Source organism: Stegodyphus dumicola, chromosome 9, assembly GCF_044657685.1.
Source record: "Stegodyphus dumicola isolate Sdum_Otavi_A_Nest chromosome 9, ASM4465768v1".
Lineage (NCBI taxonomy): Eukaryota > Metazoa > Arthropoda > Arachnida > Araneae > Eresidae > Stegodyphus > Stegodyphus dumicola.
In genome coordinates this window covers 151477331-151495217 of record NC_140776.1, presented here as the reverse complement: position 1 = coordinate 151495217, position 17887 = coordinate 151477331, and the positions used below count along the sequence as shown (strand labels likewise).

The 17887-nt window shown below is 31.8% G+C and overlaps 1 protein-coding gene across 4 annotated transcripts in view; it reads left to right on the top strand.

Moving 5' to 3' along the window:
• The window catches only part of LOC118200351 (degenerin mec-4-like), a 124927-nt gene that overhangs the window by 69019 nt on the left and 38021 nt on the right, over positions 1–17887 (top strand). For all 4 annotated transcript variants that reach the window (XM_085824239.1, XM_085824238.1, XM_085824241.1 and 1 more), the window contains 3 exons: positions 140–402; positions 4444–4660; positions 8451–8575. In XM_085824239.1, coding sequence (XP_085680365.1) covers positions 140–402; positions 4444–4660; positions 8451–8575 — 605 coding nt within the window. The remainder of the gene's footprint in view (positions 1–139; positions 403–4443; positions 4661–8450; positions 8576–17887) is intronic.

Here is a 17887-nt window from a genome sequence, read left to right as displayed (position 1 = left end):
TACATATTATAACAGCTTTTTCGGCACAACAGGATTCGATTCCTAATACTCTAATAACATATTAAATTTAACGTATATAATAGGATGTTTCTGTCCTGCATGTGCATTGGAAATCTGTAATCGGTTGTATTTCTTTCAGTGTATCTCGGGTTGCGAGAGAAGAATGCTTAAGGGATCCTCTTTGTTGGTGGGCCAAATTCCGGGACGTATGCTACTGTGTGAAAAACCCTTGCGAAACTATGCTTTGCTATTCTCACTCCAAATCATACTGTGCTTGCTCCAACATTTTTTGCCTGTGGAACGAAACTCGCGGCCCAGATGCTTGCCACAACATTCAGAATGGAGATGAGAAGTTTTGCGTTTGCAACAAGGATTTTGAATATCCATTTTACCTCAACAAATGTAAGTTCATTTTCAAACTTGCACTTCTTTACCAACGTAGAAATATTCAATTTCTAATAGCTTAGTTCGAAGATAAATAAGTTTTACAATAAAGTAAACATATTCTCTAATTCAAAGAAAGCTTTTAAGCTATGAAATTAGTAGCAATGAACCTCATTTATAATTATATTTTAGAAGGCTTTTTCATTTTGAACAACACTTCTTATTATGTTTAATTTATTTGCTTATAATTTTGAGTCATAATGTTTGAAGGTTTTATATTTTTGTCAGGCATTCATGAAACAACCGATTTTCTTTTCCCATCCTCTTTGTACAACGATTCCCGTTTCCCTCGATTATAAGGAAGTTTACAGCAGATTAACTATAGAGCAACAAGGTTTATATTAATATAAAAAAGAATTTTCAATGCACTTATAGCTGCTTCACATACGCATTTCTATTCAAGTGGCAGATATTAATTCTAAATTCAAATTAGTGCCACACACATGCCAACATATCATTTTCGAAATCAGTAACTGTATATGTGGTCCCTAAAAATAACGTGTGTTTATGTTAGGTAAGTATGTAAGCTATGGAAGAAGAGTGGAGTTATATTGAGAACCACATCTAGTTAAACGACAAGAAAATTGAGCAATGAGCTAAACTCGAACCCCTCGTGAAAATGTGGGGAGCTTAACCTTATCGAAAACAAAAAAGCTCTTTTTTTTTTTTTTTTTTTTTTTTTTTTTTTTTTGCAGCATATCAAGATACACTGTACCTGTAATAGTTCGTATCGCAAAGCAAAAAGTAGCCCATAACAGCTAGATCAACAGTTTGGGTGAATAAGTGTTAGGGTTTATGGTAAGTGCAAACTTGGAAGAGATTTTTCTATGTATTAATCTGTAACATTTTGCTGTCTGGTATAGTTATTACACTACAAACTTTGGAAAGCTGTATGAATCATAGTACATATTATTGCGATTCTACAGGATACCAGATAAGAAAGACTGAAATTTTTTGTCTGTGCAACCCCACAGTTAATAAATGAAATTCGTATTATTTGAAAGAATGTAACCTAGAGTTTCCAAATGAAAATTGTCTCACTTTAGATAAGATGCATGGGACCCAAAAATGTAGCACTATTCACTTGGCCCCCAAAGATCTCCAGGCATTACATAGCCTTAAATTTGCTTCTGAAATTATATGGAAAAGGACATGTTCGTTTCCCCATTAACTGTTACCCTTAATCTCAGAAACAGAATCATAGTTGCAGTAATTTCTGCAGAAGACACGCTGAAATGCTTTTGAGAGGAATTCGTCAATTGTAGTTATACTCTCCAAGCTGAGGTGGAGGATAAACAGAGCATTTATAATTATAGTGAGTGAAACCCGAGAACTTAAATAATAATAAGCAATTCCTTCCGTAACTGTAACATATTTTTACTCTTAAAATAATTATTTGAAATCGAGTCCTTCATTTTGAAACACTCGGTATTACTGAATTAACATAAAAAGTTTTTGCTCTCCTTGTTTTGTATTTCTGTGTCTGTAAATATTTCTAGATTAATTAAGAGTCCTTTAATGAGGAAAATAAGAAATCATATAAAATGGATACTTTAACGGACGAGAGCCCTCTAGCTGTGATTTGCCAAGTTTTAGCTAAGCAATCCAAAGAATTCAAATATGAAAAGTTTTTCAACCATTTTGAAATATGTTTGTATTGTATATACAATGCGCGTAAGCATTTAGGACAAAGTACAAAATAAAAATTTGAAGGAAAAAACACATATATTTCTAAGCCTTTAAGGTGCAGTCTATGCTAAGTCTGTACGAGCTTAGCACATTCATACAGCTGTTTGATCACCTTTGCAGAACTAATATTTTAGAATATTTTCAAGTCTCTTGTTGTGGTTTTCTGAATCTCTCCAAAATTATAGAGTAATGACTTATGAGGAAAAACCTTTTCTATGTATTGATCTGTAACATTTGCTGTGATCTGAATGTTGTGATACTTTATTGATGAGAAAATAGTCTTCAAAAGCTAAACTTGGTGATATAAAAGTGGAGGACTAAGAAATGTGAAACCTTTTCTTACCGGAAACTGGTCGACAAAAATGGAGTTGTAGAAAGGCGCTTTCCTCTGCAGTCGAAGTTAGTTTAAAAGTGAGCATTTCTAGGCCTAACGCATTTGGATTCGCTTCATATTCCTTTGGTTTATTTGACTATGGCAAAGCACTCAAGGGCTATCTATCTAAAGGAACAGGTGCATTCGAGGAGAATTTTATAAGGGAAACTGGCTCATATACACAATGCACATGGGGATCGTTTTACCCCTTAGCCGCTGGTGCGTGGATTCTCTACAGTAATACGTGTATTACGTTTTTGCAAAATACAACTCACCATCTATCCTTTTCTTGTGAAAAATTACTTTATGAATGATTTTAAAAAAAATCAAGAAATGTGACTAACATGAACTTAAGTGATATTTCTTAAATCGAAGTTTCTGCAGCCTTGGCAAAGCACTAAGTATCATATCCGATCACAAAATGTTTGAAAAAAAATCAGGCTTAATTTCCGCTATATAGTAAAGCTTAATTGCTATTCTTTGCTCAGCTTCTTTCGAATCCATGACAACATATATTCACTGGATCAAAGCAAATAATTAATCCCATAGAAAATTCTATCCATAAATAGACGATATTTTAGGAAAAGCAAGTTGGAATCTCTTAGTAATAAATGGTGTCAATTGTTGTTTGGCAAGTTTGCAAGAATTTGTTAAAAAATGAATTAGTCCTGAAACGTTTTAAGCACACTGTCTACTTTATATTAAATTTGTGTAAACATTTATACATCACTGAATTCTGAAGAGAATTTTTCGTGGCGTCTCCGCGTACGTACGTATGTATGTACGTATCTCGCATAACTCAAAAACGAGTAGCCTCAGAACGTTGAAATTTCGTATGTAGGACTGCTATATATAACATGTAGATGTGCACCTCGTATTTTGGTTACAATCGGTCACACCAAAAAGTATATAAATATATGTATATGTATGTGATGTACCAGCTTTTGTCAGGAATAAATAGATTGCTGAAGAATCATAAATGTAGTCGTAGCTTAAATTATCGGACGATAAGTTTAAAAAACAGGATCCATTTATTATATTATTCAGGAGAAATAGCAGTTACAAAATCAGATATCCGGAGTAAATAAAAAAGAATTACTAATAAGTTTTTGTATGAAGTTTATTGCATCGTTGCATTAAAGAAAAGCCCCGATATTCCTTTTGCGAGTCTTTTTATAGCCTCTGGAAAGGCGGAGCTTCCAAGAAAATGACGTCAGCCTCGTCAGCCAATCCAGTTCGCTTTAAATATTTCGAGAACATTCTATAACTGTACGTGTAGAAAAGACGGGAAAAACAACTTGACTACGGGGCTGTAGATTTAATTCCACGTACTTTCAAATAAGAGAACGCCGCCATTAAAAATGAAAAGAACATACAGTTAGAATTTTAAGTGTATTCTTGACTATGGAATTTTATTATTACATGTATATCCACTCTGTTACTCGGCTCAGTGAGCTCAGTTTCTTTATTCTTATATGTTTGTAAATTGTGCATTTTTTGCTTTAAAAATGATTGAATTATAATTTCAGAAGGAAAGTAATTTTAAAAATTTCAGGATTAGGAAGTTTGAATTCTCTAATTACAGAAGTAATTTCAGATGGAAAGTAATTAAAAAAAATTCAGGATTAGGAAGTCTGAATTCTGAGGAAGGCTTACTTCTCCAGGAATTTAATAAAATTCTTGAAATCTGCTTTTAAAGAACTTACAGTTACATATCAGTCAGATGAGAATAAACAATCAGTATGGCATATGAGAGCTAATTATAATCATTTCAGAATTAACTGGCGTACCAATTGCTAATTGAAAGTTTTGCAAAATTTTTTTAGGATGACGTTTTTATACTAGGTTCGTTATTTTTCATAGCAAACATTAATGAAAATTAATTTATTGTTAGAGAGAATTTACGTTTCAAAAATTTTGTATGTTTTATTTTCCAGCAACTTATCAAGAAACGGACTTCTCAGAATACTTCGCAGCTAATATATCTCGAGAAGTAGAGATTTTGATTAAAGGAATAAAATCAGATCTCAGAGGTGATATATCCAAGGTGCAACGTTTTATAACTCCTAATGCAACGGTACTCGATAATTACGGCATCTCATTTGACAGTCTTATTCTCTCCTGCAGCTACGGTCCGGTAAAATGTGATATCAGGTGAGAAAGTCTTCTAAGAATTTTAAGAATGTGTTTGACATGATTAAGCGCGGGCTATAGTAATCTCGAAACCCATTTGAAAAGTAAATCCGACACAAATTTGATGCAGACATTTTTTCTGTACCAAATTTGTGTCGGATTTACTTTTCAAATTATTGTCATCAAATATTATCGACATATATTATTAAAAAATTAAATAATGAAGGAGCTACATTTATGTTCTTCACACTGTGGAGAGATGATAAAAAGCCACCAAATTTTTAATGCACACAGTCCTCCAACCGAACATGTATACGTCGAAGCCTAAACTTTGAATTTCGAATTTGTTTTTTAATTCCTTGTACGAATTAAAAAGGAAGTATCGTAATCGCGATAATTTTGGGTATCATATTTCAACGAAAATATCGATTTTGACCGCTAGCCAATGCAATTTGATGATATTTTTGAGTGACATCCGCAAATAAGGAGAGAATAAAGGACTCTCTTCCCCCCAAAAAAAATTAGAAAACTGATTTAAAATGAATTATGAAGAGAATTTTTCGTGGCGTCTGTGCGTACGTACGTATGTATGTACGTATCTCGCGTAACTCAAAAACGAGTAGCCTCAGAACGTTGAAATTTTGTACGTAGGACTGCTATATATAACATGTAGATTTGCACCTCGTATTTTGGTTACAATCGGCTGCACCAAAAAGTATATAAATATATGTATATGTATATCCACTCTGTTACTCGGCTCAGTAAGCTCAGTTTCTTTACTCTTATATGATTGTAAATTGTACATGTTTTTGCTTTAAAAATGATTGAATTATGTTGTTCTTATCTTCCGGTTAAGGTTTTTATGCCTTTAGTAAAACTGTATGCAATGTTTTTAGAATTATCAACAATTTTAAAGTTGTTTAAGTGCCATTAAGCCTAATAATGTTTTTGATGGCGGCCATTGCTTGTTTACATTTGAAACAGCAGAATAGTGGATTTGTTGCCAATCTAGAGAAACTTCGCAACAACATAGATAACGCCTTCATTTATTATTGCGAATTAAATCATGCTTAATTCTTTCTGGAATTTTTTCGAGGAAATCAGTGTTTCAGATTTATTTCGTAATTTTTAATATAGATATTTTGAGTTTTTATGTATTTTTGCCTTGTTGGGTAGTGAGAACTGAATTAATTGAATGAGAAATACTGAATTGTCTCCGAAAAACTGTTTCTTTTTTGTTTTGTTTGCTTAATTTCTTTTAGACATCGTTTCAGATTTATTATAGTATTTGAATAGAACATGTGGCAACGATTAGATAATTCTTCAAATGATATAAATTTATATGTATTCTGAGTTATAATATGGACGAAATGTAATGCTGTTAAATGAACCTAGCGCCAGAGTGTCACTACGGCAAACAAATATAGTGAATTTTAAAAAGTGCATTTATTCTATTGTGTTTTATGCGCTATTGACGATGTAGATTTAATTAAATCCGATAAGTTTAAATGAAATGCAAGAAAAAATTAGTATAATTTAATATTCCGTGCAAGGAAGTCATGGGGTGTACACATCAGTTTATTATTTTTTTGGAACAAATTTAATGAATTTTTGATTAAAAAATTCAGCGATTTGAAAGCGAGAAGCTGCAACACTGTTCGAAATAAAACATTTTTAACTTTAGCGAGCCATATTGTTGCCATTCGGTAAAATTTAAGATATCTAGTTTTCAATTTTAATCAACAAAATTTGGCTAGTTAAAAGCAATGTATTGCCACTGCTAAAGATAAACTACCTTGAGTTCTTGAGCTTTCACGCCCAACTTGCTGCCATTCAGTAAAACCTTGGATACTTAATTTTCAGATTTAATCTTTAAACTTACTGAGCAGCAAACTAAGCGATTTAAAAGTAATAAACTTAGTTCTTGTCTACTTGTTAATAATTATTGATTTAAATAAAAATGCATGAAAATCCTGACATAATAAGAAATATAAAGTATTTTTATGAAATTACATTAGTTTTCTTAAAAATTCTAATATACTTTTCTTTATAATAAGCATTTTAAGCCAGTTGCTGGTTTTTAAATAAATAACATAGGGAATATACAAAAAAATATGGTAATTCTTAAAAGTGTATCAGGAATTCTAAAGATATGCTGTTTTTAAATATTTTATGATTTTGTTGTTAAATGTTATGTGGAGTAAGCGGGAAGGCTATTAAATGAAGTTAAACACATAAAACGTTAACAATAAAAAGTCAAAAAGAAAACAAAGACTTGAGGATCATTTTACCAAGAAAACTGAAAATTAATAATGATGAATTCAGAAAAGACTGAAAAAATAGAAAATTTAACACCGTCAGAACTTAACACCAATGGGAAATCTAAACGTATCCTGCTTTTAAAAATCTTATTATTTTGCTATTGAATTGTATGTGTCATTAGGATAAAGAAAGTAACTCTTGTGCTATCAAGCAATCAAAGCAATCTGGTCTAGCGATATATCAGCATCAGCGAAATCATCTGTCTACATCAGCGAAAGCATATAAAATTTTATTTTCTGATGCGGTATTGAAATCTGAATGATTTCAATACCGCAATTGAAATCTGAATGATTTTAGATTTTCTTTCTTTCCATTTTTATTTATTTATTTGAAAGAAGTGAAGAAAATAAATTTTGTTTCACGCGAAATATATTTATTTCATAGTATTTAAATATACTCGTAAATTCATGGTGCATAATATTTTTATGCACCATGAATTGATCCGTGGAGATGTTTTTAATAATGACACCGTTAGCAGAAAGAAATGAACATTTCACTGAAATATATAACAGCTCATAACAAAGTAAAGAGCTCAACATTCTAGGTATTAATGTAAGAATAGAGGAATTCAAACGGAAGGAAAATGGACCAATTCAATGCTATAAATGCCAGAAGTTTGGTCGCACACAGCATCTGTGTTTATTTCTACAAAATTTGTGAAACAAAGCCTTAACCACAGAAGTGCTGAATGCCCTTTAAAGAAAGAATAAAATCCTACTTGTCTTTACTGCTGAGGACCCCATGCAAGCAGTTATAGGGGATGTTCCGACTACATCAAGAACGTTCCAAAACCCCGAGGAAAAGAGAAGCAAACAGAAAAACAGATTCTAATGACAGACGAAAATTTTCCCTTGCTGTCAAAATATTCTGAAGAAAAACTCGTTATCAGACAGATCCAAAGGAAATATAGGGATATACTTAGGAAATATATAGTTAGATATAGTAATATACATCAGAAGTAACTCAAGATGATAGAAACATGCAACCAACTATGAATTTCAGGGTTATCATGAGAGAAATCATCTTGATAAAAAGACTAAGGAAAGTTAAGTCGCCGGCGGATATTCTAAAATTTTGATAGCAGCAGAGATACTCATAAATTTTGAAGAAGAATAAATTCTGGTTACTATTGATTAATGAATGACCCTCAATTAACATTTTTGGAAAAGCCGTCAGACAAGCATGAACATTTTGGGTAATTGCTTTCGGTGTAATCTGACCGCTACTTGTAGTAAAAGTTTAGAAGAAAATTTATTCACTATTTCTTAATAGAAATTTGTTTTGATTATCTCTTTTCATATATGTTGAAATAAATTTTAATATTTATTTGTTTATTAGGTTTAAAACTAAGTATTTAAAATTATTTACATCACTACGTTTTTAAAATATGCAAGCATAGGATAAGAAAGAATTGCCACGTAATGTATAAATTACCATTAACGCTGTATGCCATAATAATGATGGTCTCGTAATGTCTCTTGTTCTTTAGGAAAGATGTGACAACGTTATACAGTCCATCATTTGGAAGATGCTATATGATCAATTATGCCGGCGAAGAAAACGTCGAGTCTAGAGGAAGAATTAAAATAGCTAGACATTCTGGGCGGAATTATGGTAAAAATATTTTGAATAAATTTTTCCATTTTTATGTAACATGTTTTAATACGCTAAATGAATAACCGGTAAATAAATAAAAGATTCAACTTAGGCTTGGCTATAAAAAATTTTTAAATAATGTGCATTGAGAAACAGAGTATCAGAGTGTGAAATGTACTTTTTGACCAAACCGAAAAACAAGTAATTTACAAAGCTCAAAGCTTTTTTATATATTACTGTGGGCTACGATTCGTAGAGTATTTTTACACTAATTACGGTACATGAGCAGGAACATACCAGATGACAGGTGAGAGCCGGGTGTCTGGACTAGGACTATTCAGGTATATTACTAGGACTATTCAGATCCTAGTAAGGACTATTCAGTCCTTACTAGGACTATTCAGGTATCTTCCGGAATACGCAGCTGTACAACTGGATTATTCTTTGGAGCCCTAGAAGCTCGGCGTCAAGAGCTTAATAGGAACTTTTGTTGGTGCTGTATATTGAAATTTTAGCATTTTAAACTGATATTTAAACATTTTACAATAATTGTAATTTACAATACAATAATTGTATGCATACACACACTGCATCTGCTGCATAAATTTTATACATTAATAAAATTAACATAGCAAGAACATAGCAGGAAGACACTTGACTAAGATAAATAACAGCTCCCATAAAAGTGAATAACTGTAAACAGCTCACGAAAAACAATATAGATAAAGCGTCCTTGACAGTATAGTAGTTAGAGAAGCCTACAACAATATCAAAGGCCTCGGGTCCGAATACCGGAGAAGGCATATTTGTAACTGCCCGTCCCTTCACAGGAGGCAACGGTGGCCGCCTATTTAGTTGCCTCTACAATACAATGGCCACCACGTCTGGCATTAGGAATGATCAATGCTGAATCAGTAAGTGTCCGCCAGTGGAAAAATATAGATAGATAGATAAAGATATAGATAGATTAAGGTACATTTTCCTTAAAACGTGAAAAATATTGCAGATCTCAGTATCACTCCCAGAGAACTCTGTAGCAGTTAAATGATTACTGCCATTGTAAACTCTAAGATAGTAATTACCTAAGGAAATCCCACTATTTTGAACCCACTACTACCCATCTAATTTTGTTTTAACTTTTGTGGCTCATTAGCAGCGGCATATGTACTGCTGCTCAGACTTCAGGAAGCTTCGGGAAAAACCTGTGCTAGGATTTTTTCCGAAAACTTGGAAAATGGCGCCAGACTGACTAAAATTCGCTAAATGTCTTCAATGTGGCCACAATTTAAGTGTCCAAAGTTCAGGATTGCCGCTTCTGCGTAAAACAAGCATTTGCAATAAGTGGACATAAATTAGAGTAAACAAACCCACACTCTACAATTATTACATAAAATACATCAAATAAACACATAAATGAATAAAAATAGCAAATAATACTACACATAGACAAAAAAAATTGAAATGTTTCAAATTTTAACGGTCGCCCAAAAGGGTTCGTTAAGGTTTTTCACGCTCTCACTGAGTTCGCAGTCTACCAGTCTTCTGTAACACTCACTCCTACTAACCCATATTTTTTGTCTTTTTAGCTTTATTATTAAGCATGTAAATACATATTCATAATCTTATTCTTTTCTCAAATTACACACTGTTACTTATACAATACAATTTCTAAACATTTTTCAGCCGTGTGAAAAGAAAACAGCAGCCAGAAGATACATAACACATTCCGCTTTTTGCACGTTATTAAATTCCTGCTACTAATTAATTTCATATTTAAAGAAACATATTTTGGATATTACAAAGGTTAATTAATATTTCGGATAAAAAATCACATTTTGCATGTAAATAAACGAAAATATTTGCAACAAAATGCTTTGAGTTAAAATACGATTAGTTCAGTAACTTAAAACTGCTGAAAACGCCCGCATACAAATAGAGTTTTTCAGGAAGAAATGTACACTGCTCAAAAAAAAAAAAAAAAAAAAAAAAAAAAAAAAAAGGGACAGTCCTATATCTCCCGATCTACTGGGCCGATTGACAAAATTCAAATTACGTTCTTCATGTCTCGAAAGCGCGACATAGGATATATATTAGATTTATATATAGCACTATTCTAACATAGGTATTTTGACACAAAATCGGACTTTTTCTGAAATAACATGCCAATTTTTTTACATATTTGGATTCTACGACTCAAATTACGCCTAAATATGAAATTTTGTAAATTTTGGAGCGAAATTTACGGAGAAATTCACAAATTTATGTTGGCACTTTTTTGTCAGTTTGCGCCAAGAATAGTTCACTTGGCGAACTTCTTAATATATGGCAACCTAGTTTCCTTTCCCGTGAGAGGAAAAAAAGTCACCATCGTTCTTTTTTTCCAAAAAATATTCTTTATATTTTTTAATTAAAACTTATTATTTTAAGTAATTTTTTCTTTTTCGAATTTCATTTTAATTGTTTAAGTTGCATGGTTTTTTTCGAATAACTGTTTTAAAATTTTCTATTTACCTATTCGAACTGCTTAAATAAAGGTGCAGCGTTTATTTTTTTTTCAAATACTTTTCTTTATATATATTTTTTGTCATAGTTATTATTTTAGGTAATTTTTAAATTCTTATAATTTTATTTTAATTGTTTGTATTGCATTGTCTCTTCAGATAATTGTTTTAAAATTTTCTATTTATTCCTTCGAATTGAGCACTTTTAATATATTTATTAATATAAATTTTCCAGAATGTCATTTTATTTATTTGAATTGCGTTTCTTTCGGAGGAATACTTTGTAACCCAGACTACGATGCGTTTGAAAACTGCATATATTAAAAGAGAAAATACAGTAAAGCACAGTTAACACGCCTTTCAATATTCCGTTCAGAAAAGATATATATATAAATAAGAAAGACATTTAACTTAGGATTGCGACATTTTAACTTAGGATGACTTGCATACACTGCTTTAAACAGTTTTGTCATTGTGCCCATATTACATATTGCTTTACACAATTTTATCCTACATATTGCCATATTGCTTTACACAATTTTATCCTACATTTGGCTTCTTAAATGTTATTCATATTTCAGTCAAATATTTTATTTTTGAAATCGTAAGAATCAAATATCATAAGATTAAAAGGTTTTAAATTAAAAAAATACAAATACTAAATTTTACCCAAAAATTTATTTTTTCTTCTCTTTTTCTTCAGGCATTCTACTTTATTCTTGCTCTTTTCTTTAGGCATTCCGCAAGTATATTAAAAAGCATCCAAATTTTCCAAATATCTTGATATTTCTGACAATCATTTTAAATAAAGTTATCGCCTTCCATTTCATAAAGGCCCACAAACGGCCGAGCGGTAAAGTCGCTGAAACCTGGTAGTTCGCTCCGGGGTTCGAATCCCGGTAAACGGGCTGGTTGCATGGGCGTTTTCGTGTATTTTCTTATGTGTACCGTGTATGCCAGCTGGTTTCCATTAAAAAGTTCTTCACAAAGGCATCCTTCTTTTAAGCAGATACCCCTGCTTTGACATAACTTAATAATCCAATTCAATCCATTTCATCAATATTTGGTCAGAGCCTTTATCAGTCTTTAGAGGCTAAACATTTTAAAGGTATGAGATGAAAGGAAAGACTGGTTTCATCAAGAGGTTTTGGTTTATTTAATTATGACAAAGCACACTAGGGCTATCTGCCTAAGGGGAGGGATGCCCTCGTGGAGGACTTTCTAAGGAAAACTGGCTCGCATGCACGTTACACATGGAGAAAACCACGAAAATGTCCATGCAGCCAGCCCGTTCGCGGGATTCGGACCTCGAACAGAATTACCAGCGTTCAACGACTTTACCGCTCGGTCGCTGTTTCATCAGGAGGAAAAAAAAACATCTTTAGGTGACATCCACATACATCACTGGATAAACTCCTGAATCTTCAAATAATTCGAATGAGAAAATCATGGGATTCTCCATTTATGATACGATATGATGTTCTATAACTTAATTTAAATTTATACAACCATATAGTCTAAAACCAGTCGCTCTTCACTTTAATCTGCAATGATATCGTTTTTGTCTTTTCTGTTAACCACAAGCTCAATTGATGGTATTTGCTGGTGTACACGTCCAAGTGTTTTTTCTTTGAACACATAAATTCTTTGAAATATCCTGAAAGTATATTCAAAAGCGTCCAACTTTTTGAAACATTTTGGTATGTCTGACAGCAAAATTTCCCTGCAAATTTTTGCTTACTTTTCTCCCTAATTTTCTTCTTTCCTTCTACAGTTATTTTCAGTGCACACACAAGAAAATTAAGATTTTTCGATTGCTAGACTTCCATAAATTTTGCATTCTTGTCAATTTTTTAAAATATCAATTACATGAATTGCGTTTCATCTGAATAGAGCTTTTCATTTTCTAGTCATTTTAACTATAAATAAAGTTTAAAGCGAAGTCCAAAGGATAAATATTTTAATTAAAAGATTTTTGCTAAATGACAAAGAAATAAAATAGTCCAGCAGGGTTTATTCTGTACCACCGAGTAACCCGATTCTTATATCGGCTGAAACAATCTAAATCATATTAAAGATCATTTTTTTATACAATCTATAACGCGAGAGAAAATTTAGCTTCTTAAAACATTCTTTCTAAGAGGATTAATATAAAAGATTATATTTATATATATTTTTTTAAAGCTGGGACTTGACCCAAACTGTCAAATTTTTAAAGTTTAATTTACATGGTGGTTATAATTAAAGTTCCAATTTGAAATGGTCATAAAAAGAAAATTACCGTACCAAATGTTATCAAACTTGGGAATCGTGTAAAGGAGGTTATGGAAATTTATTTTCTGAGGGGGAAAAAAAAAAAAAAAAGAGAGTTCAAAAACTCACCACCAGGGAAAAAATGGCCGTGTATACAAGGTTGATAAATGAAATAAGACACGAAAACATCTGTTTAAAATGTGTTTAATATTTTCCGAAACGTGTTACAAAGCATGTTCAATGTAGCCTCCAGCATTTTCCGAAAGCAAGTTAAATCCTGTTACCGCATTCTCAAGAGCAGCTCTCAGCATATCAGGAGGAATGTTACGGACATGTCAGTGTATCACATTTTTCATTTCTGCCAAACTGTTTAGATTATCACCATAAACAATGCTTTTGAGAAAACCCCATAGCTAAAAGTCACAGAGGTTGAGGACTGGTGGGAAGAGGGGAAGTGTTGGCCTATAAGACGTTCATTCGTGAAATGTTGCCTAAAGTAACTGTGCGACACACGTGAGGTGGGGCCAGCCCTGCATAAAAATAGTAGTATCTAAAATGCCACGTTACTGCAGTTCATGTATCACGAAACATTTTAACATTGACTCTAAGTGAGCTGCAAACACAGTGGTCCAGCTGTCGACTGCTCTTCAGAGAAAAATGGTTCAGTTATGAAACTAGCTGTCATTCAACACTAAACGGTGTGGAATGACTGCTATGCAATCGAATGCAATAGAACTAGATAGATAACATGAGGCATTTCTTTGGCCCAAATCGATTAAAAGCGTTTTGAATCAGTATCTTCATGTTTTAGGGCCGAATTCAGGTTTCAAAAATTACAAATTAACGATCTGTAAGAAAACGAATTCCAGATTGTACGCACTTGTGCGAGTGATTTGGGATCTCACAATTTCTAATCGCTAATTCGTGGTTTTCACGGATGAATTTCTCACTACACTTTTATGACCGTTTCAATGTGGAACTTTAATTATAACCACTCTGTAAATTATTAAATTTTAATTTGAAGCTATGCGTTATATGTATACCATGCGAAAATTTTTCGCTTTTATGGAAAAATAAAGAATCGAAGCAAATATACTTAGGATAATGGACCAAAACTGAAAAAAATTCCCCTCCCTTCGAAAATAAAATATTGAAATTCAACCTTGAATTTATTGGGTTATCGAAATATTTAATTTGACTTATCTTCTAAGTCCTAGTTCCGACAACAATTCCGTCAAAAATTCCGAATTACTTAAGCTGAAGTAAAAGATTTAGTATATATTCACTGTATGTTAGTAAAGTAATCAGAGTGTAATAAAAATAGATTATAGAATTTACGCTGATGCAACTTTTTGTCTCACTGCACAACATGTAATGGAAGAGAAGGCTTGTAGAGATCTGTTTTTTACATGCCTCTAAAAGTAGATGTCATACTCCTTTTGTCTCTTCAATATCAAAAAACTTTCCTTTGAGAGGCAACTTTAGTTTTTGTGAAAGAAAAAAAATCATAAGAAGACAAATTTGAAAAACATGCTGGACGATAGAGTACATATACTTATTTTCGGAACACAAGCGGTTCTCCGACTGGTTATTGAATAATGAAAAGATGCATTGTCATGCAATACAAAACATTTGGAATACGTTATCTGACTGAAATCGTAAGATTAAAAGTCATCTGCTTAATTCACAGCCATTTACAAGTCAACTACTGGGGCAATTGCAGAATCGTTTTGATCCTGAGCTTGTAAGACAAACCTTATATCACTGGATTTAAACACTTCTTTAATCTTCCGAGAACGTTCCTTCTTTAGCTCATATTCCAAGAATATTGAGTGAATACAATTATTGCAAAAGAAATTGAATATTCATTGGCACTACGGCTTGGTAGTTTACTAACGAGTTAACAAAACTTAAATTCTGCTTTTTGTGTCTAAGTGTACAACAATATTTTAAATATTTACAAATAAAATATTAAATTGGAGATTTAATTGGAGCCTCACCAGTTGCCTAGCATTTGAAGATTGTTAAATACTAATTGTTTGTTGCGAAGTCTAACCCAGCCTGCATGGTTGGTTTTCGTAGTTTTCTAGGTTCTCTTTACAAAGGTTCTCTATGAAAGCATCTTAACCAAATAGCTCCCATGTTCTTTCTATGTTCAAATAACCAACTAACTTAGTTTAAGCGCGATTTCCAAATTAAGTTACTAACAAAACCCGAATACTCATTAAAAATTATGTAGCTTACCAATCGGGAGTAACATGAAAGATACGGCGCCAATAATTGAATTGCTGTTACGGTACGCTGTTTCTAAATTTAGATGGTCATTTCTTAATTAAATAGTCCACCATCGGCCGAGCGGTAAAGTCGCTAAGCACTGGTAGTTCGGTCGGAAGTTCGAACTCCGCGAACGGGATGGCTGCATGGGCGTTTTAGTGGTTTTCCCCATGTGTAACGTGTATACGAGCCAGTTTATCTTAGAAAGTCCTCCACGAAGGCATCCCTCCCTTTAGGCAGATAGCCCTCATGTGCTTTGCCATAATTAAATAATCCAATCAATCCTTAATTAATATAATTGATTTGTACTCTTATTCTACTAGAGCTGACGGTAAAAATTGAAGTGCAAATAAATAATATCGTGTGCAATCTTGATTAATATAAAATAAAAAAATTTGCATAGAAAAATATTTGCATTCAGACAGAAAGTGTTTTGAAATATTTGCAATTACTTTATAAGAAGGATTTATTAATAACCGTAATAATTACTTATTATATTACTGATGATTAGGATTCAGTTCTTGACAATTACATTCTAAATTAGAATTTTAAGGATATAATGAATACGCACAAAAATACATTTTAGGATAAAAAATGAGTTGATTTTTTATGTGTTAAAACTTCTTAAATTTAATAAACATCGTATCCTCGTTGTTAATTGAATCCAGAATGTTGTGTGTCATTTATATAATTATTCGTACTTGTCTACAGAAGCTGCTGACTTAACCAGCCATTAAGTAGCTGCAGATCATTTCTATTCTAAATCTTATGTTTCTATAAAAATATACTGTGCTTTAAAAATATGGATGATAGTATCTGCCGCTCTTTCAAGCACTTCAAAAGCAACAGTTTGTTTAGAAATAAATTATGCAGTTAATGTCATAAAATATTTTCATAAAATTCAAATAAACATTAAAAGAAAATTCTCAGTTTTAGACAATTCGATTTAAACGAAGTAAAGTAGCAGACGATAAAACGCCGAAGGCAAAAATTTACTCTTAGAAAAATGTACTCTTATTTTTTAAAAAAAAAGGAAGAAAGAGAGAAATTAAAAAAAAAATTGTTAAAAATTTGAATAATATCATCTATAATTAAAAAAAATAGATTTTCATATAGTATTAATAAATATTTATTACGCCTTATTGTGGGAAAAAATTTCATATAATTAATTCTTCGTAAAATTTGACTTGAAATTTAAGGTTAAAAATAGCTGTGGCAATTCAGTGTAACAAAAATCCATAGACCACATTTGGCGTTATTATCGCTCAAAAAAAAGATGCCAAATTTCAAAACGCGAAAATATGTAAATTCGTGTATATCTTAGAAAATTTTGAATAAAAAAGTCTAATTTTTTGCAGATATGCTTAAAAATACACCTACTTTATGACGATGGTAAAAATTTTATAGGTTATAATTCAAAATTTTTTTCGAAAAATTTATAAAAATTATTTAAAAATAGAAATTTAAAAAATAAAACACAAAAAATGGGTAAATTTTATTTGGAATGAACCTAAATTTCGAAATGTGAGAGAAAAAATAAAAAAAGTTTAGTAAAAAAAAGAGATATTAATAAATATTTGCCAAATTCAATTAACATTGAGGAGCTAAAATTTTGAGAGCTAATATTTTAAAAACTACTCGTACGATTTTTACAAAACTTGGTATTCTGGCATAATTTGAGCCGTAGAATCGAAATATGGAAAAACATTGGTATGTTATTTCAGAAAAAGTCCGATTTTGTGTCAAAATACCTATGTTAGAATAGTGCTATATATAGATCTAATATATATCCTAAGTCGCGCTTTCGAGACATGAAGAACGCAGTTTGAATTTTGTCAATCGGCCCAGTAGAACGGGAGATATAGCACTGTCCCATTTTTTTTTTTTTTTTTTTGAGCAGTGTACATTGGGAACTCAGGAAAGGGGCATATGTGCTTTATTTGCTCAGATATTGTTACTAGGATCTATCCATTTACAAAGTTTTTAAAAATACGGTACAGAATTTATATGAAAAACAGTTTCACACAGTTATCTTGAGGAATTTATAAAATTATAACCCTAATTATAGGAGTAATAAAAGAGAATTCCTATCATTAGAATATCGTTGTTCGTAAATTAAACACTTATCTTTTTGCGTTTATACATGAGAATTTGACAGAGATAAGCTTAATTAATATTTTATAGGACCAACTGCAAAACTGAATGAAGCGTGCGATTTTACGCACATAAAAAATAACTCGTTTTTATTTCGTAACTGCGCCTTAAATTTGGTTTAGAACTCTTAAATTTCTGTAGGCAATAA